This window comes from Corvus cornix, chromosome 2 (assembly GCF_000738735.6).
Source record: "Corvus cornix cornix isolate S_Up_H32 chromosome 2, ASM73873v5, whole genome shotgun sequence".
Classification (NCBI taxonomy): Eukaryota; Metazoa; Chordata; class Aves; order Passeriformes; family Corvidae; genus Corvus; species Corvus cornix.
In genome coordinates, this window is record NC_046333.1 from 33587653 (window position 1) to 33608326 (window position 20674).

A 20674-nucleotide genomic window follows, 5' to 3' on the forward strand; every position below is an offset into this window, starting at 1 on the left:
ATTCATGATCACAAGTTCCAGCTGCCAGAAAACACCCCTACCTCCATTATGGATCTCACAATTGTGCAATCACAGACATGTGAGACTGTGGGGACTTGCAGTTGGAGAGGGGAAAGGAAAGGACAGCTGCTCCTTCCACTGGCTGCCTACAATGGGCTGAACTTGTTGAAAATCTAATGTAAATTGACATACTACGGCACACTTTAAATACAAGACATCCACCTGAGCAAAGCCTAGATTCTCTTTTAAGCGTACCAGGTAATAGAAACCATTACACAACAGGTAAAAATTACCACCATCAAACAAACCAACAAACAACCACCCCAAGAAGATAAGGCACACCTGGAAATAGATTAAAATAAGGAATTTTCAACCAGTGTGTACAGTCTAAAAAGGACTATTTCAATGCTTCTCTGCAACACAATGCTACATACTAGAGAAGACACTTTCAAAATAATCAACCCATACAGATTTCTATCAAAACATAAAATGCCCATTTATTTTTATTCTCACAAAACATAAAATACAAGAAATTATTCAACGTCCAGAGAGTAACACAAACATTTTGAGAACAAAGTTATCTTTTGCCTCCTTAATCTCACACATTCTTGTCTAACAGAATTACATTTAAAATTATATCTCATTTTCTCTTTTTCTTTCAAAATGAAACAGAGTGAACTCATTAACACCTTCAGTACAGGCTATGGGAGAACTGAAATTAAATAAGATTCAACTCACACACAATACTTGTAATATTTTCTACTTGATTTATACCACATGAAATAACTTGACAAAAGGACAGAACAGCCTCACACAAGAAAAGGTGGAGAATAGCAGCTAGTGATGGTCAGAAAATGGATCTGTATTGAAATAATTCATCCTGATTAATTAATTAATTACGGAGTTTTAATTAAACTTGCCTGTCTGTCTTCAATAGCATTCACTTTTGCAATTTCAAGAGTATTAAGATTCACTGCTGAAAGGGAAAACAATTGATGAAAATACATCCAAATTTAAAAGTAGAGATGTTATGGATAAAAAGAAGATGCTCTTTAAGTCATTTAGGGATATTGCAGAAATATCACTGACTATATTCTAATCCCATCCATCCCAGCTGAAGTATAAATTAAGAAATAATAAGTATAGTGTGATTCTAGCATGCAGGAATTTCACCCTGATTTGATTACAGAAAGCATTATTCTCAGTTCTGTACAACTCTAATATGTGACTGCCTTGCTTTGGTACTAGTTTCATTAAGAAGATACAACAAGAACTATTGAACTGAATCACTCTCTGTTTACTGATCACTAAGGGAATTATTCTCAGTCCTCTGAGAGGCACAAATTAGCCACTTTGGAATTTATCAAAGACATGATAATGACAGCATGATAAAGTAATGGTAAATACTTGTTCCCAGAGAAACAGCAGACTGGAAATCTGCCATAGTGAAAATCACCATGAGTATATCATTTCTACACAGCACTCTCAAATAATGAATAGGAAATCACTTCTTAAAAAATTCCTACATTTGAATTCACAACATGCATGTAAATTCATGGAGTAAACACAACCAGAAACTGTACATCATTGTTCTGGATTAATTTATTAATAGCTACAAATTTGTAATTTAAAATACATAAATTACTTTTTCATAGTATTTTATAAGAAATATGTTTGTAATAAGATCTAGAACTGTCCATATCCAAAAATTGTTTTAACTGTACTTCAAGAAACACATCATCCTTAACATATTTTGGAAAGACTAGCTTAGTGCACTCAAGCAAAGTAATCTATATGGCTTACATTTCCCAGGCACAGACTTCAAACTTCGTCTTCAGTAATCAAAATGTAAACAAGTTATCTTAAAACAGATGTACTCTACAAACCATTTATCCAGCAACCCAATCCAAGTGCATGACAGTTTGTTTCCCATGCACTGCCTACAGGTCCTTGAGGAGTAAGTGCTGGAACAAGACAATGCTTCACAATGCTTTCCTCTACAATTTTATATTGAAGCAGTATTTCTTTCAAAAACAAGGTGGGGAAAAAAGCAATAAACATTTATTTTCCCACTTAAAGTGCTGATGAAGTACAGGTTTCTGGCAAATATCAGTAGCATTCAGTGTGCATTACCTCTCTAGAATATTTTAATTGAAACAAAATCAGATCTTATCGAGCTGAAAAAAATTGAATACTAATGTTCCATTTTAGAAAAAACAAAACTACAAAAGAATCCAAATGATTTAAAACTTTCCCAGTTAAAATTTCAAAATACCTCCAATATGAGGAAATTACACAACTGCATTCCAAAGAAGTTCTAAAGGACATCTAATCCCTTCACAAATGTATTCTAGCCTATCCTTACTAAAATATTACAAAATACGGGCCATTTCTTGCCTGTTCAGATTAAATCAATACCTAACTAATTTATGGTTTTCTCATTAAGGCATTCTTTATGAAAAATACCTCCAGCTTATTCAACATAAATTGTTCTCTGACTCAGTCATATATTCTTGTCAACTAGGTACACACCATAGACGTTTCCCCTCACTGTTGATTAAATAAGAAATACACACCGTAGTCTGAAGCTTTCCCTGGGAACTGTAAATCTGAATGGTCTTGCCGGTAATTTTCATGGTAACAGCCCATCATTCCTTGTTGCCTTACACTATTTTTTTTTTTTAATAATGGATGCAAAGCTTAAACAACATTGCTGCTCAAAAATCTTACCCTAACTTTGCATTGAATGCCTGAAATGGATTCACTTCTACTCAGATTTTTGATTGCAGAAAAATCAGCAGTCCCTAGGCTTTCAAACATGCAGTATTAAAGCTGAGTTTTGAGAAAGAAATATTAAATCAGTGCAATAACTTCAAAATTATGCATACTAACAGTTTTGTTTCTAAAGCATTCTTTCTTTTCATGTACTGAAGAATTACAGTAATTCCTTGAGTACAGGGAAAAATTTATTTTTCTTAGGAATATATCAAATTTTGTGATATAACCATGTCTTAACCTACAATCATCACAATATTTTAATCATCAGAATAATCTTTGACAGATTGTACAACCATGATAAAGGGCAGAGATAACTTTTAGAGGCTGATAAATTAATTGCAAGGAGAAAATCAATTATAAAGACTCTAATTCTAAGTGATGGAGAAATTAGCATGGCTAATAAAGGAAAAGTTTTTTAAGGTTAATGTAAGTTCCAGCAAGCTAATGCACACCACTAACACAATGTCTCTTAATCTGATGTACTCAGAAAATCATCTGAGAGATTTTTAATGCCTTTTAATCATAAATGAAAGTTAAATTCTTTGGCTGCCCACCTTTAGCCAAAAATAGATGTTCAAACTGGTTAACATAACAGAAGATACAAGTATTTTTAGAAATCCAGCATGTTCTACAGGCACTTCTTCAAAGTAATTTTTACATGAAATATAAAAATATGCTGAAATGCAAGATGTAAAAACTTGAAAAGTCTGGAAAAATTTTTCTGGAAAAAAATAGGCAAATGTGGAAATAAAAACTTGTTTGCATGGTGGCTCTTGTATTTCATTGAAATTATATTTTTACTTTTCTCCAAATGTTTCTATTAAAGGTGCTTACTTACCTTGTATTCAAAAGCTTACAACTAGAGCATGCTACTGGATGTAGATAATTATTTTCACTTTATTTTTGCAAGTACAAGAAGCAGCAAGTTTTCATCTTTCTGAACAGCAATTTATTGGCTACCTTCTCTGCTATTGAAAAGAGATGGCTATATCCTGAAATGACATTTCATCAATGGTCTTAACATCAAGCAAGAATCAACCATCCCTTCAAATGCCTCGTTAGCTCAATTTTTTTAGTGAGATCCAAGTTCTGGTCATTCAGAGGAGTCAGGAAAGGTTAAGTGTTATAACAGACATTGGGGTTTTTTTCTCATTTAAAGTCTAAGGCAGTTATTTCTTTTTCCTGTAATTTTGAAAGCCTAAGAATGCCTTTCTGTAAAGCAGCAGTAAGTATTCAGTGCATGGTATGTTCATCACTGGCATAAGACACATAGTATTTGGAAAGGCAGCACACTGAATAATGCAGTGACGATACCTATCAGAGTCTCATAGAGGGTGATAAATCCAGGAAATGCTACACTTCTACAGCACTTGTAGCAAGGAAATTGCACTTAGTACCTCAACGAGCAACTAACATTTCTTTCTCCATTTCATCTTCTTTGTACCCTTTTGAGGTTGATTCCTATATTCTCAAGCTGCTCCTCCTCTCTTGTACATTAGTGAGAATCCTTCCTGTCATCCTAGATCCTTGCCTACGCTATTTTTCTCTTTGTTCCCTTCTCTTTCCATATTCCTCCTCCCTACTGTTTTCCCAGATTCTTCACATTTTCCCTCTACCAAACGTCTTTCCTCTGTAATATGGCTGTCGCTCAGGCCACAGTTCTCCCACACCTTCCTTTTACATCCTTCAAATTTTACCTTGCCAGCCTTTACTGCAGAATGCCAGCCAGGATCCCACTGCAGACTGCAGGGACAAGGCTCTCAGCTACCCCGTCAACCTAATGGAGAAACAAAAGGGAGCGAGGGAGAAACGATGGCCAGCATAGGAGAGACTGGGAAACAGAGAAATGTGGAAGGGAAAACGGGATTTCTCCTTGTAGATGCAGCAAGAAAATTAGGCTTAGCCTACCTTGTAGCACCTTCAGAAGACATTTCATATATATGAGCAAGTCTGAAATGGGCAAGCCAAGGGGTGAGATGCTACAGAACAGAAACTTTTAGCTACACGCACATGAGGTAACATAATGACATTCTGCTCATCTGCCTTGCAGCAATACAAAAAAAAAAGGTTTCCCTCCCAGCTGGCCCAGAGGCTGTCCCTCTGTGTCTGACAAATGACATGAACTGGTTCTCAGGAGCAGAAGAGGTGAAAGCAGTTGATTTTGGTGGTGTCTGTTTTCTCTTGCCAGGTACACCCTTTCCTTCCCCTGGTCCCACCCAGATGGCAGGAGGGTTGTCAGTCTCCTCTCACAGAAACTGTGTGGCCCACAGGTCTCAGCGACACTGTGCCATAAATCAGTAGGTTTAGGCAGCTGGTAACAGCTGCATCATCAGAGGCAGCTTCTAGCCATCTTTTACCGACAGTGAGTTCTGAACACCACCGGCATTAAAAGTCTCAAATTTCAATATTTAAAGCTTAATGGGTCATCTGTAGCACATATTCCACTTTCATGGATTTTGAAAAATACTAATTTCCTGACCAATTATGATATTAAAACATAAAAAAACCCCACCCAGTCCTACTGCTGATCTATTCTTACCTGCATCCCTCTCATTTTCTGGAATCGAGCTACTGCATCACTGATGGTGTAGACACGAACATGGCCCATGTGAAGCTTCCCAGAAGGATATGGGAACATAGAAAGCACATAAAATTTTGGTCTTGATTTCTAGAAAGAAATTTTTAGAAACTAGTAACTACATGAGTTAGCATTTCACTTGAATAAATACACATACACATTACAAACTACTACATGACACCATGAAGAGAAACACGGTTCTGCTGTAACTGATCCAAGTGAGCACTGACAAAGTTCATTGGATCAAATTCTTTGGGGCTTTAAGTGGAGATGTTTTACCAGATTTTGCTGCCATCTCATCAATTTATACTGACACTTACATGGCACTTGAATGTTATGAAAATTAATTCACTTTTACTCACAAAAAGCTATATTGACAGAAGCTTAACAAAACACCATTTCCACTGCAGCATCTGCAACTGATTATCTATGTGTTCTTAGTCTGCCCCAGCAAAAACATGGAAACATAGCATATTAAATTACTCTCATAACAGCTTAAATAATTAATGTTTTACTTTGTATCTGCAACAAACACAGAGCTCACTCCTGGCCAGTTGTTTTTTGTCAGCTGAACTGCAGTAACTCCCAAAGTGACTACATCATTTGCAATTGCATGAACATCTGCTAAAGAGAAACTGCTCTGTTTCACTATGTATGCTCAGATCCAAACACATCTTACAAGCAGTATTTTGCATAATGAAAAGAAACTAAAAATTTCATTTAGTTAGGTTTAATTAAAATGACAAACGTTACAAAGAAATCACAAATCCTCTCTCACATCAATTATTCCTAATACATCTTGATTACCACTGATCATTCATCATTGATACATTGATAGTATCAAGTATCATTGATACTTGCTAAGTTCTTACATTATTTTTCTTATGTTAATAATAAAAAAAAATGACAGGCAGCTTTCAGCTTTTACTATTCTGAATAAAACTCTATTAATATTTGTCAAATAATATTTCTTTATCACTTTTGTTCAATCACAGCAAAATCAGAAATAATCTGAGTACTTCATTGCAGCACAATACACTATTTACCTCAATATGTTATTAAATCTTCTTCAACCGTAAGGATAAAACAAAAATATCATTAAAAATACAATTTAGAACTTAGCATATGTATGCTATATATGATACCTATGTATATATGTATATCAAAGACACGTCTAAATGAATGCTTTCCCTGCTACAGGTACACATGTACACCATTTCATCTCAGTTTTCTTCCCCAGAAAAGCAAGCTCTTTTCTCTCTTCAGCATTTTGACAGCATTATTTTTTTGTCTGAGAGAAGGCACATTTTAAGAGAGATGAACAAAAAACCATAAAGGGACACAAAAACGTTTTTTTATCTATTGTGAAAGAGTAATTGTGAAGGCAAAAAGAGTCAGAGACTGAGATACCATTGTTTCCAAGATCTTTTATTGCATGGGAAAACTTTTTTTTCTTCAAGTCACTTACTACTCCTATGAGACTGTAAACCAGAAAATATTAAAAAATCATTTTCCCTTAACACAGATTTTAGTGAGTCACAAGGTGTAGTGTAATAGATTTGTCACAACATTGGGAACAGAAACCCAAGAAAATTGTTTACAAAAGTTACAAATAGATGTTTCTTTTAATACTTTAAATAATTCATTCCCAAATATTGTATAAGATACAAAGGAAGAATTGATTACTTAAACACTTCCTAAATTTACAAGTTTATACTTTGCCTATCACTGTATTTTTCCTCAGGATTTTTTTATTATTTTTGTTTACCTATTTCATTAATGGTTTTTAATAATCTACATGAAAGTACTTTCCCTAAAATGTAATGTACATCTAATCATTATAAGCCATCTGTACTAAGTAAGTTTCAATTAATTTCATTCTAAGAAAACAAAAAATATCAAACATGTAGTCTCCAAATTTCTCATAATGCTTACATCAGTTTCTGAAATTCTGCAGAACTGATCCTTTATTCTTGGGAACCACCAATTTTCAACTCGTTTTCTTGTCTCCAACCCATAGTTTTTTTCCCATTTCCCCGTCTCACTGTAAATAGTTCTCACACAAGCAGGAACCGGTCTTCTCTGCCATTTAATTAATCCCAGGAAGCCATTTAGTTGCCTCTTCAAACATGAGGAACAAGGGCCAACTCTTTGACAAACCGACTGCATTCTTAAGGTTATGGTATCTGAGAAGACAAAAAAAAAAATTCATGCTGCAATATATAACAAGAACTCAATGATTATTATGATTATACTGAAAATTGCTAGCTACGAAACTATTTTAGTTTGACTTGGACTACTCGGCTGTTTTCCATGGAACCTGCATTTTATTTCCGTGTCTGAATTATAAAAGTATGCAGTTTTTAGTCAAGAGAACTAACTGCGGCCTTTACACAGAACAAAACTATTGTGTTAGATGTCTTATCTAATAAAATACAATTCTGGCATTCAGTCTCCTGTAAAGGCATAATCAGTCAGTTGAAGGTTCCAGAAGCTCCATCGCCTGAATAGAAGATGGCTAACTGTGTTAGTAAAAATTCAGAATGAAACAGAGAGAAGAGGAAGTTGGATGAAATTATACTGTAAAAATACTGAATTTGTCATCACTGAAAAGAGATGGGGGAGGATGACTATAATTAGTAGATTTCAACCAGATATTCTAAACCAACTATTTTATTTTGCTAAGGCTTTCTTTTTCAACTAAAAATTGAGTTAACTCCTCAAATGCTTTAGAGCAAGTCTTCTAAAGCTACTCAGATGGGAGAAAGATCGGACAGTTCCCGTATTTGGGATCAGTCTCAACAAGATATTTGCTGATTTTACTTCCTACAGTAGGAAATACGGCATTAAAAGACCTCTACTCTGAGATTTCCTCCTCAACTGCTTTTTTTTTTTTTTTTAATAAATCACATTTTTACATCAGTATTTCCTATCCTCTATGGTTGGTTTTGGTGTTGGTTTTTTTTTTTTAATTTTGCCCAATACACTTGTACCAAACTACTTCAGAATTTTCCTTGAAGAGTTACATCAGTAAAATTGCAATGTAGAAAAAGTTTGTGCAACAAAAGATTTTACTTATGCATTTCCCATAAGGTAGAAACATTATCAGTAGAAATAATTGCTATACCACCTAAATTAGATCCCCGGCAAGCTAGTGGGAGTTATGCTTCCTTTAACATTCACCATATATGCATACACAAACCCTCATTGCCTGTCTCATTACCGCTCTATAGAATCGCTCGTTCTCTCTCTTACTTATCAAGCAGGGTCTTTTAGACAGTTTTTCACTTATGTCACACCAGTGCTTTGAATTTTTTTTTGCTACCCTCCATAAACTGTCTCATTTGTAATAAAAACAAATCCAGGACTGTACTCAGGATTCCCAGTGCAGGTGCACATGAGTCATTCGGGAGACTCCAATTTCTCCCCCTCCATAACATCACACTCATCTCAAAATTAGCATTTCAGTACTTCAAAGTTTTTTGCTTATTTTTACTAATTATTTCCTTATCACTTATGCCTTATTTCTGTTACTTTGATTTATTTTACAACAGAAAGGAGCGCTTCCTTATGCAAGCCAATTTCAGCACTGCCGATTTACAAAGCGTTTTAAAGCCCAGGAGTTACACGCGCGTATAGTGCTTCACTGAAGGGAGACTAGTGGATGAGAGGACACAGACTTAAGCTCCGTGTGGGGAGGTTTATGCTGGACATTAGAAGCATTTTTTCACAGAAGGGGTGATTAGACACTGGAATGGGCTGCCCAGGGAGGTGGTGGAGTCACCATCCCTGGCGGTGTTTAAGGAAAGACAGGACGTGGCACTCAGTGGTTGACAGGGTGGTGTTCAGCCACAGGTTGGACTCCATGACACAGAGGTCTCTTCCAGCCTAATTGGTTCTGTGATTCTGAGACACAAAGGACACAGACCCCGTGCCTCTGCACAGCTCAAGGGAAGCCCACCTGCCAATGTCACGCTTGAGAGGGCACATTTGGATGACCCCAGGCCCTACAGGTCACACGAGCATGGGTCAGAGCAGTGGTGGGAGCAAGAAAACAGCCACAGCCAGGAGCACACAGTATTAGAGCTAAGCTCATTCAAACACATGGAACTCCAGGACGAGAAAGAGAACTGCAGTGTCTTTCCTGCTCTCAGGTACTGCCATGCACAAGATGCAATGATCAGCCAGACATGTGTTGGGCCAAGTCAGGATGAGCGGCACAGAGGATAATTAAATCCTCTGTGGATTTAAGACATGGCACTAAGCTGTTTCCCCTATCCAGGCTTGTGTGCATAAGACTAGCACAAGCAGAGTGCCCCTCCCTGCCCCAGTTAAGGGCACCCCAGCCCAGTGCTGTCTGGGTCCTTCAAGGAACAAGGTTATGAGCCTAAAACTCTTACTCAGGTGTGCCAAGAATGGAAGGGGCTGGTCTGATAGAGAAATAAATCATAGAATGTCCTAAGCTACAAGGGACCTACAACGATCACCGACTCCAACCCCTGGCCCTGCACAGAACGCCCCAAGAGTCACACCATGTGCCCCAGAGCACTGTCCAATCGCTTCTTGAACTCTGTCTGGCTTGGTGCTGCGACCACTTCTCTGGGGAGCCTGTTCCAGTGCCCGACCACCCTCTGGGTGAGGAACCTTTTCCTGATATCCAACCTAAACCTCCCCTGACACAGAAAACGTTTGGAAAGATGCAGTAAGCAGGCGGGAGACTGAATTAAGGTCCCGGAAACTGCTTGACGAGGCCCAACACACTTCACTCAGCCCCGTCGGGGGCGTCACGCCGCTGGAGAAGCAGGGGGAGCAGGCGGCTCCATGGGCGGGACAGAGCGAGCGGGGGAGCGGTGACGGAGGGAGGCTGGAGGAGGGGGGAACTCCGGGGGCACAGGGCCGCCGGGAGAACCGGCTGAGCGCGGGCAAGGAGCCCAAAGGAGCGGGCGTCGGGAAGCCGCGGGCAGCGGGAGCAGCGGCGGCCCCGGCGGGCGGGGGGCGTGAGGCGGGGCCGGGCGGGGGGACCGTTACCTGCGCGCGCCCTCCCTCAGCTCCCCCGCCGGGCCGCGGGCGCCGCCATCTTGGCGCGTCGGTGTCGGAGCGAGGCGCCGCCTCCGCCTTTGGCGCCGCCCGGCGGGGCGGGAGCTCCGCGCAGAGAGGGAGCGGGAAGAGTTTCCCCAGTTCCGGAGCGTAACGGGGAAAGGTAGAACAACAGTAAATAATAAAAATAGTAATTAAAAAAATTAATTAACCGGGATTGAGCTCTGTATAAATTGCACAGAGCCTGTTCAGCCTCGAGAAGAGATGGAGAGAGGGGCCCTCATTAAGTCCTATAAATATCTAAAGCGGGAGTGCCAAGAGGATGTTTCCAGGCTCTTTTCGGTGGTGCCAAAGAGTAGGACATGAGGCAACTGATGTAAGCAGAAACTGATGCACAGGAAGTTCCAGCTGAACACGAGGAAGAATTCTTTACTGTGCAGGTGACCAGGCACTGGAACGTTGTACAGAGAGGTTTCCTCACTGGAGGTATTTGGGAACTGTCTGGACAGAATTCTCTGCCGTGTGCTCTAGGACGGCCCTGCTTGAGCAGATGGACCAGATGACACACTGTAGTCCCCTCCAACCTGGCCTTTTCTGTGTGATTAATTTTGCTTCCCTCCACAGCATATACAGATGCTGTAAAGCGACTGTATAGGTTAGGGCTAGATGTCAGTAATTTCAATAATTTTACTTCCCTTCTGTTTTGGGGTTGGTTGTTTTTTTTTTTTTTTGTTCTTTTAAGAGGCAGATTCTGAAATAAAGGCAATAGTTGGGGGGGGGGGGGGGGAAGGAGGGTGCATTGTGATGTCTTTTTGACTAGTCAGAGTAAAAAGCAGAAGTCACAGAAACACAGGATCACAAAATGGGTACCTGAAAGCAGGAAAGACACTGCAGTTCTCTTTCTTGTCCTGAAATTCTATGTGTTTGAATGAGCTCAGCTCTAGTGCAGTGTGCTCCTGGCTGTCATCTGGTTTAACCTCCTCGTTCCAGTGGGGTCATCCTAGACAACATGGCACAAGTCAATAAAGGCAATCTAGCACAGCATAATTAATTCTACCTCTCCCTGAAAAACAACATCTCACCCTGTTGTCAACACTGTGGAGTTCAGAGTTGGTTTTAATTACTGCAAGTAACTTGTAGTAGCCTCCAAGGAACGAGAAATCTTTTTTTTTTTAATTCCCCCAGTGTTTGTGTCCTTTTACTGCTAGCAACTGTTGATTCTTTTCATTTTTAGACCTTTTTCTTCACTGTTCTGTTTCCAGCATAGCTTAAACAGACACATTCTGTTTATGCAGTGCAATGTCTACAGTAAAGTCAACCTTCTTATGTGACTAAAAATAAGTATTTACGGAATAAAAGCTTTCCACTTGGTTGTGTGTACCTGTCAAGTGTGCTTAAATTATAACCTTTTCACCACAAAAATGAACAGATAGGAGCTCTGATAGTTACCCTGCTGATAAACTAGTACAGTTTTCCCACGACTGTGTGCATAATTTTAACTTGCTTTCCTGTTGATCCCCCCCATTCAGCAAGTGATGGCAATTTGGCTTTAACAGGCCTTCCCTCCCAAATCTCTCCCTGATCTGCTGTGTGAGTTCCTGGACTGAGGGAGGATGAAGCATTTTATTGTGTGGGGGACAGGCAGTGCAGTCCTTGACTGAGTCCCTTCCCCAGGATAAATGAGAGCTCATGACCAGCTGGGACTTGTTTTCGACTCAAAGGATGATTTCCCCTCACACTGGCCTTAACCCCCGCATTCTCCTGATTCACATCTGAGTGGATGGAAAATTATGTCAGAGAGGTTAGCAGACTGGATGAGACCACAGAAAAAAAGCCAGTATAAGATTTTGGAGGAAAGCTTTGGTGTGCTTTTGGCTGTCCTCTTGACACCCTGGGACAATTATTCATTGCCATTTCTAGGTGCTGCTGACATGGGTCTTGACAGTATTTTTGAAATGGTGCTGCCAAACAGTCAGTGCTTAATAGATGTTCAACTATTACCATAAATAAGGCAATAAAAAGCCCAAATGCCAAATAACAGTGTATGTCTGGATTGGTTTTGGCCTTCGTGGATTGTCATACTTTGAAGAATACCTTTGCTCTTCTTTCTATCTGAGAATGTTTCTGGTTGGTCTCGGTTTTTCTCACCTAATTTCAGTTTCTGTTTACAGAAAATCTTATACCTTGTCTAGCTGCATTTGATATTGGCTGCCTTCCTCACTATTAGAATCCAGATTGCACAATAAGGTCCAATAAAATCAACAGAAAGGGACACAAATTAAAATTTCAGTATATTCTCAGAGTAAGTTTCCAGTGTCTTCCAATATCTTCCAGTATCTTGACTTCTACATGTTCTAAGCATCACACAATTCAAACCCGTGCCAAACGTGCTTGACTTGTTTTTTGTAGCAGCTAATAAAAATCATACCAGCAAAATCCTTCCAGAAGAAAATAAGGAATAATGTAAAATTATATTATTTGGGTTTTTTAAATTTTCCTCCAGTTTAGTTTTTAAAAATTTTTGGCAGCAATAGCCAAGACTTGGTACAATACTTGCCATGTCATCAGAATCCCAAGCTAGATCTGAGTTTAACCAAACCCAGTTTGGGTTGTTGGTTAATATGGTGAGAGAGAGCTGGAGATAAGACCTAGAGGCTCCACATGGGCCCAAACCTAAGTAAGTGCTCCTCAGGTATGGCAGGTCTGCTTTTGTGTATAGCATACATTTAACTTTCTAGGAAGTATTTAAGGTTGTGATTAATTTAGTATTAATCTAAACAGATAATCCTCAGCTTTGAGCAAATCAAATATATAAGTAGATTTTCAGGATGAGAAAGGAGTGTTTTAGTGAAATGAATGGATTAAAAAGATAAGATGAAGGTCTAGCTACTCGATCAGCTATAGTCTCGATGACAGAGCATGAGAAATATAGGTCAATATGTTTAATGTTAGATACTTCAACAGTCCAGGGACTGAAATGTATTTAAAAAATCGTAATTCTAAATTTGAGGCAGTGATTAGACTTTCAAAATATTTTCAAGACAACATAAAATAATCCTCTTGTTATTTTGCTACTTTTTCTCACTCTGAGCTCTATGGTGTTGACTCCAATTGAGGTGAAGAGCACTACACACATAAATTAAAGAGGTTTTCATTCACAAGCAAGGATGGCCAGCTGTTCCACATCAGGTCCCTTCTCTTTGAAAGTGGGAACCTCTCAGGTTCCTGAGCAGAATCCTGTAGCAATCATGAATCAGAGCTATGAGCTGCACAGCACACTGTATAAATGAAAATTAAACCAAACAACACCTTGATAACCATGGCAAGGGTTGGAGATACCACCCACTCACCTGTCTCTCCTTATTCGGCTGAAACCCATGCCGAGTGCAGGGAGCAAGCAGGGATATAAGCCCTAAAATGGCTCAGACTTTTCCAAACAGGGTACTGAACCCACTCTCCCATGATCCCCACTTTCCCCACACTGAGTTTTGCCTCCTAACCTGGGCTGTTTTCTTGTCTCCTTTCATTATGGGAAATTAATGATATAAAAATATTTGTATTTGCTTTAATAGTCATAGACTATTTTCCATCAGGCTGATAGTCCCCTGATATCTTTTTTTAGACTTTGTACTAATGTGTTTGTTACCATTTTTGTTAGTCCACATAAAGCCTGGAGCTGATTGGGTAATTAGGTATTTCATTAGTTCCTGTATGGGAAATGTGCAGAAGTACCCCAGTTGTCTGTCACTTAAATAGACATGCTTCCCAGATTTCCATACAAGTATAATTTTGCTTTTGCTGATAGTTGCCAGAATTGATGTTTGTGTTTCCTGGCATTGAAAAAAACAATACATCAACAACATGACTAGTATTTTTTCAGCCTCCTACTAAAAGAGGATTAAAACCCAGCATTTGGAATACAAAATATATTTTGTCACCTGCATACTTCAAATCCCAGCCCCATTTCATGTAATTAAAGAATTTGTTTGGTAATTTTTTTCCATTAAATTCCTTGAATGTGGCTTTTGCTAATGAGTTTGCTGTTGTTTATATACACATATTTAGTGGTTTTGCTTTAAAACACAAGGTCAGATGAAAAATGCAGGTGATTGGATTTCAGGGGTGTGAAGACTATTACTTGAGAATATGAAAAAGCAAGAAATTCATAGACTAAATCTAAGAAAAATCCTCTCAAACCCTATCTACTATCTGAGCCCAGATCTCAAAGGGAAGAATTCTGAGACCACAAAGATCAGTAGAAGCTTCAATTTTGCAGTGGATTTTATTTTAAAAGCCCTCAAATAGTGTGGTAGTGGAAGAATAAACTCTTGAAAGAGGTAGAAGAGGCAGAGTTATACTTTTGGGATGGAAAGGAATGGATTTGGGCAAGACTGGTCACATTACTAGGGGTGGAGTTTAACCTGTAAATTGTGAGTTTTGGTAACTCATAACAGGTATTACTTGTATCACAGGTATTACTGTTTGATGCCCACTTTAGCTGGGGACTGGCCTTGATGACATAGGAGGTTCTTGTCATCCAAACCAACACAGATTTGTCATTCCATGGTTTGGCAAAACGAAGAACTCACACAATGCGTCACTGGAAGAAGAGATCGACTGTATGAGAAGTCAGAAACCTGCCTACCCCATCCTGTGCTTAGTGACCAGGATGGCCCTGTCTGGTTGGAAAATATCTGTGCCTGTCCCCGTGCCACTCATTAAAACACTGAATTTTATGGAAGAATTTTGAAACCATGCAAGATCCAGACTCAGTAGAATCATATTTACCAGCATTGTTTTAGCAGGCTGATGTTGTTCCCTGAGTCTGGGGCTGGGACATGGGGCTGAGTCATTTTTAAGACCTAGGTGAGCCTTATTCTGAGGGGTTTTTATGCAGTGCTTGTATTGTGTTATTTACAGAAGGGTGCATTTAACCCAGAATGCACATCCTCCATGTTCCACACAAAGGTATTAAACCAGTGACAGTCAGCAGCTTCTTACTGATTCAGACTAAAAGTGTGTGAGTAGGTGTGTGCATGTAGGTGGGGAGAAGTTATCAGAATCAACGCATCTTCACTTTTTTTGCCTTTCATGAATAGCTCAGTTTTCAAAGAAAGTAATTGGTACTGTATTTTCATCTTGGCCATCTTCTAATGTACTAGCACAATTTTGCTGTTGGTTGGAACTGGTTATACACAGTGGTGAGCAACACTACCCCTTTGCAGCATTCAAAGCTACACATTTCGTGCTTTTAATCTGGAAAGAAGTGTTTTGTAAGACTGTTTAAAATTTTGAATTTACAGTCATGGGCGTAAGAGCTCAATCCTTATGAGCTTGTGGACTGGTCACAGTGACATCATATTGTCATTAAACTATGCACAGCTCAGGGGCATTTGGGAATGCTATGTCTCCTTATTACAGCTAGGAATGCAAGTTTTGGAAACCTGGCTTTTCATTCTTCTGTCTTTCTTGAAGTGTGTCATTTCAGATGGCAAATCAGTTGTATGCCGGGAGGCAGGTGATTCCAGCTGCTCAAAGCCCTTAGCAAAGGCTGCCACGTTGCTGTGGTACATGTCCCCTACACATACATGGGGGAGAGGATCACCCATCTGGAGGGCCACCTTACGGAGAGGTGCTGTGCCTCTCTTCTTCCACCTCTCTCACAATAAATTTTTGTATTACAAAAGTGTGTGCTACCATATCAGACAAGAAGGAATAACAAGACAGGCACTTGTTAATTAAACACTTGTCATGTGTTGACCTTTCTTTCATTAAGAACCAGGCCCTCATATTTAAAGTATGTGTCAAATGGACATTCTCTCTTCACTGTGACTGTTAAAAGAGCTTTTTGTACTAATGGACAAACTTCATAATTGCAATTATCCAACAACTAGATTGCACTTGAACTTTGTAATAGTATCAGCAGGAAACAGTTTGAGTGCTGGGTAAAACCATCCTGCACACTGGGCTTGTCTAGGTGGCTGTCAGCTGGCTCCAGAAGAAGAAGTGGAAAAGGAGGAAAATATCTGGAAGTCTTAAAATTAAGGAGTATTAATTAATCCTTATTGTCTGGACAAGTGAAAATGGTACTATTCCCTTACAAAGCTCAGTGCAGCTTGGAAGTTGTTGTGTACAAATATTTACATGTATGTGTATACGTTGTCCATGTGTATATATAACACATAATACTCATATGCACATACACATATGTATACAGGTGTTTTCTATGTATATGCTTACCAACATGCCCCAGATGGAAGTGGATGTGATCTACCTCTACTTTCTTCTGTATTTCTATACATGGTAAAATTACCAAAGGAGAAAGAATGACTAAATTGTTCTTTCTAGTTAGGCATAAAACAAGATGAAAGGAGCCTGGTTTTACCAAGGGGGCATGGTGCCAGAATAATCTGATAGCTTTCCTTAAATGAGATAATGGATTTTCCAAAACAGAAAATGTGGTAAATCTCATTTGTACCTTAGCAGAGCAGTTGATACACTCCTAAATGGGAAAATATTAATGGAGCAAAAGAAGGCGGGGGTTAACAGACGACATGAAAGGTGGGGAAGAACTGACCAATGGGAAAGGGCAGAGGAAGAGAAAGAAAAGACAGTCAAGAGACAAGTTACAATGAGTTCCTCAAGGGTCAATTTTAGGATCAGTGGTGGTAATATTTTCATTAAATACGTTACCATATGAAGTCAGCAGGCTCTTGAAATCTGAAGGGGCGTCGCGGTTCTGTTAGATGGTAACATGCCATGACCTTCCCAAAAGCACCTTCAAGGAAGCCTCTCGGTGCAGCCAGCACACTGGCACACACACACCAGATAGCCAGCTAAAAAAGTCTGACGATGAATGAGCAAGAAGAGTTTTCATATAGGGTTCTACAGGAGAGATTTAATGCATCTGCACTCGTGCAAGGTTGCAGAGAAGTCCCGGGGCAGAGCAATGGGGAGTCCAGGGTAAGGGAACCAATAGAGGAACTCTGAGGGCGTATCAGGTAACAAGGGTTGTGGCGGCCAATGGAGCCAACCAGGGGAGCAGAGCTGGGCTACATTAAACATAACAGAACAAAGCATTCTGGAGGAAGCCTTTCAGTCACCATAAGCTGGAGAGGAACCTAGTGCTTACCCCACCGTAGGACTCCTTTCGTTCCTTGTCCAGCAGGCCCATCGGCCTCCACAAAGGGACATAGCTAACATGTAAGACTTATCATTTATTAAAACCTTTCTGACTCTGACAGCTGAGTGGGAATAGCTGCTTGATTAGAACAGAATGTCAGGGCATGCACTTCAGGGTTAATGAGGAATTTCTCTAAGGGAGACAAGAGATGACTCCGGTGGAGAGACCTCTGAGTGTCAGATGATCACAGAGGGACTGTGAATCGACAATAGGATGAACTCATGAGGAAGGTGTTTGTGGCTGTAGCATACATCAGACAAGGTATTTCCAGCAGAAAGTGAAACCTTCATTGTAGAAGGCCTGGGTGGATGCACACCTGCAACACGACTGCTGCCATATTTTTCTGAGAAAGATTAACTAATCTGCAACAAATGCAGAGGTACCATAAAGCAGATCATATGAGAGATGGCATGAAGTGCTGCTTAGTCTAAAAAATAAAGACAATGGTAAGATACTGAATTCTTTCTAAGAATTGGTTAGCCTAGTACCAGCAACAGAGAAGATATACTTTTTCTTATTTAAGGAAAAGAATAAAAAACCACAAATAACCATACCACATTTAGACTGGATAGAAAGAGCAGGTTCTCGTTACTGGATCAGAGAGGTCCTCTAACAATCTTCTAGAGGAGTGGAAACAGCTTCCTCCCTCCAATAACTCTAGCAACTTTTGGGACAGAATTCAGTCCATTAACAGCACAATCTCTGTGGAATGCTAGGGCCTGGTCTAGGTTTGGTAATGCAGGTGGCCTCTGGAAATACTGGTCACCCAAGTCCTTATTTCCTTGGAAAAATTGTAAATTACTTTGGGAAATAACATTTAAACAGGGTCCTTGCTTGCTGGGATTTAGCTTGGAATCACAAAGTAAGGCAGATACAGCCATGCTATCCATCCCGGATTACAGTGGGAATCCTGAATGTCTCATAGATATGTAACGCAAAGTTGGCATTTCTGTAAATCACTTTCTGCTACCCCTTCAGAACTCGTTATGCTTTTATAAAAATGAAAATTTACATTCCAACGGGGGAAGATTCTTCTGCACATTTTTCAGCAAAACTGCCAGCATGGCTTGCAGGCATACCAGATGTACCGGATAAGCTCGCTCAGCGTTTCTTACTCCCATTGAAATGACTTGCTAGAGACAGGCAGGAGGGGATGTTCCATGCCTTCCTGTTCCAAAAAGAAAATTCAAGCAAAGGACATGCAATTTCAGCACAGGATATACCTTGATTCGTACTTTATTGATGCAAGAAAATCTCTTGTTTACTCAAGAATGAGCTAACCTTGGGAATGATGGTTATGGGTGGTGAGTCAGTGCTTTTCCTTATTACCATTTTTTTACAATTGAGCCATGGTATCTCCTTGCATTCAGGGTGATAAAGTAGGTAGTGCTTCAGGGTATAAACTGTTTTCTTGTGCTAGCACACTGTGCCCTTTTTATACCTAAGGTAGCCAGATCGGATGTGTCACTTTGTCCCAGGCCAGTGAGGAGCGGTGTGTGGGAACCCTACCTTGGGCCCTGTGGAGCCCATTCTGGGCGTGAGGGTGGGGACAATGTTCATCAGGGCCTGTTTTAGCTGAGGAAGGCTTTACATGAAGGGAAAAAGTTCATCCAGTGGCAACACAGCGTACTTAAGTCAGATCCTGCTCTTTCCATTGACTACAGAAAGAGACCAAGAAGGGAGCTGGCCTCCCCCCAGGGTAGCTTTTGTCAGCCTCGCTCACTTGTGCCCTCTGGCCATCATGGACTGTTGTGAAAGCTGCAGGACATCTCAGCACTTTAAAATTAATATTTTATGTTCCTTTACCAATCTGCTGCTTCTCGTGATGCATGGACAGGCAGAAAAGCCAACAGTGCATGAGAAGTGAGCATGAGAAATTTCACGAAACATTGAGTGTGATGTTTTGTCCCAACCTGGCTGCTGATCTGGGAATGGTGAAGGCTATTTAGCTGGAGGAGCCCAAGCAGAACCAGCACAAGAGTAACTAGATACTGGACCCAGCAAGCCACTATGTCAAGGATGATGCACACGGGGACTGCTTGCTCACAGTCCAGCAGAGAGTGTTGCTGCTTTAGGATATTGCATGTACTACAGCTGGGAGACTTATGATGTTATTATGGTCCCCTGCCGTCTCATGCAATTGCAGATACCTTATATTCTTCATTAGCACTATTTGCATCTCTGAATCCAGTTTAAGGAATTTTTAATTTAATTTCCTTTGGAAAGGAAGAAAAACAGGATTGTTAAAGCATTGTGGATGCTGTTTGATGTCTGGCGGTCTTTCCTAGTGATCATTTACTATGATTTAACTTTTTTCTTTTTTCTTTTTCTTTTTTTCTAATTTTTATTTATTTATCAATGTGACTATCAACAGATATTTTTAATGCCATGTAAACTACACATATATTATGTCCATTACATAGAATTGTCTTGGTTGATAGCTATGATGCATATGCTATTCAAATCCATTGGTACTAGGTAGAAATCCTCTTGCTTCTAAATGATTAGATAACTAATAGGACTTTTGAATTCTGTGGACTGCAATTCTTAGATACCAATTAACACCTCCTTTTCAGGATTTGATGTTATGAAACCTGCCACTCATTTTCTCTTTGTAGTTGAAATTATAGGAAAAGATGTCACAGAACCGGAATACGAAAATTGAGAGTATATTGCTTCTTAATAGAATATGTTTGAGATTTGTATTATATAGGTAAAATTAGAAAATATATTTTAAATGTTAAGTAGTTGTATTTCAACAATATAAGACTTTTTAAATGAGTGCAACTTTTCTTTTAACAGTTGAGAGTGTGTCTTTGGAGAGTATGGCTCATTAAAGATTCCATTGCCATAAATAAACCATGCCGAGTTTTATTTTGGAATGCAAGGAAATTTTCACTTCTAGTTATGCAGACCTAGAGGGATGCTGCGGTCACCTGTTTGTGTTTCCTGTCATTGTGTCCTACATGAGAAGTACAGGGTTGCTTCAGTAGTTGCATTCCATTTTTTTTTTTTTTAATTCAGCTTGAAATTGTCAAAAAGACTTTGCATTAAATGAACAAAATACCAAAAAACCATTCAGGTACTCTGTATGTTAC

At 39.5% G+C, this 20674-nt stretch overlaps 1 protein-coding gene across 5 annotated transcripts in view; it reads right to left on the minus strand.

Moving 5' to 3' along the window:
- Positions 1–20674, minus strand: part of LARS2 (leucyl-tRNA synthetase 2, mitochondrial) — a 97081-nt gene that overhangs the window by 72682 nt on the left and 3725 nt on the right. Inside the window, exons 2-5 of one of the 5 annotated variants that reach the window (XM_019285779.3) lie at positions 18656–18744; positions 11264–11393; positions 7292–7542; positions 5318–5446 (exon numbers count right to left, since the gene is read on the minus strand). In XM_019285779.3, the coding sequence (XP_019141324.2) occupies positions 5318–5446; positions 7292–7525 (363 nt within the window). In that variant the 5' untranslated portion in view covers positions 7526–7542; positions 11264–11393; positions 18656–18744. Of the gene's footprint in view, positions 1–4475; positions 4556–5317; positions 5447–7291; positions 7543–10384; positions 10489–11263; positions 11394–18655; positions 18745–20674 lie in introns of those variants that run through there. The other 4 variants (XM_039548902.1, XM_019285778.3, XM_019285780.3 and 1 more) reach the window with 4 other exon arrangements.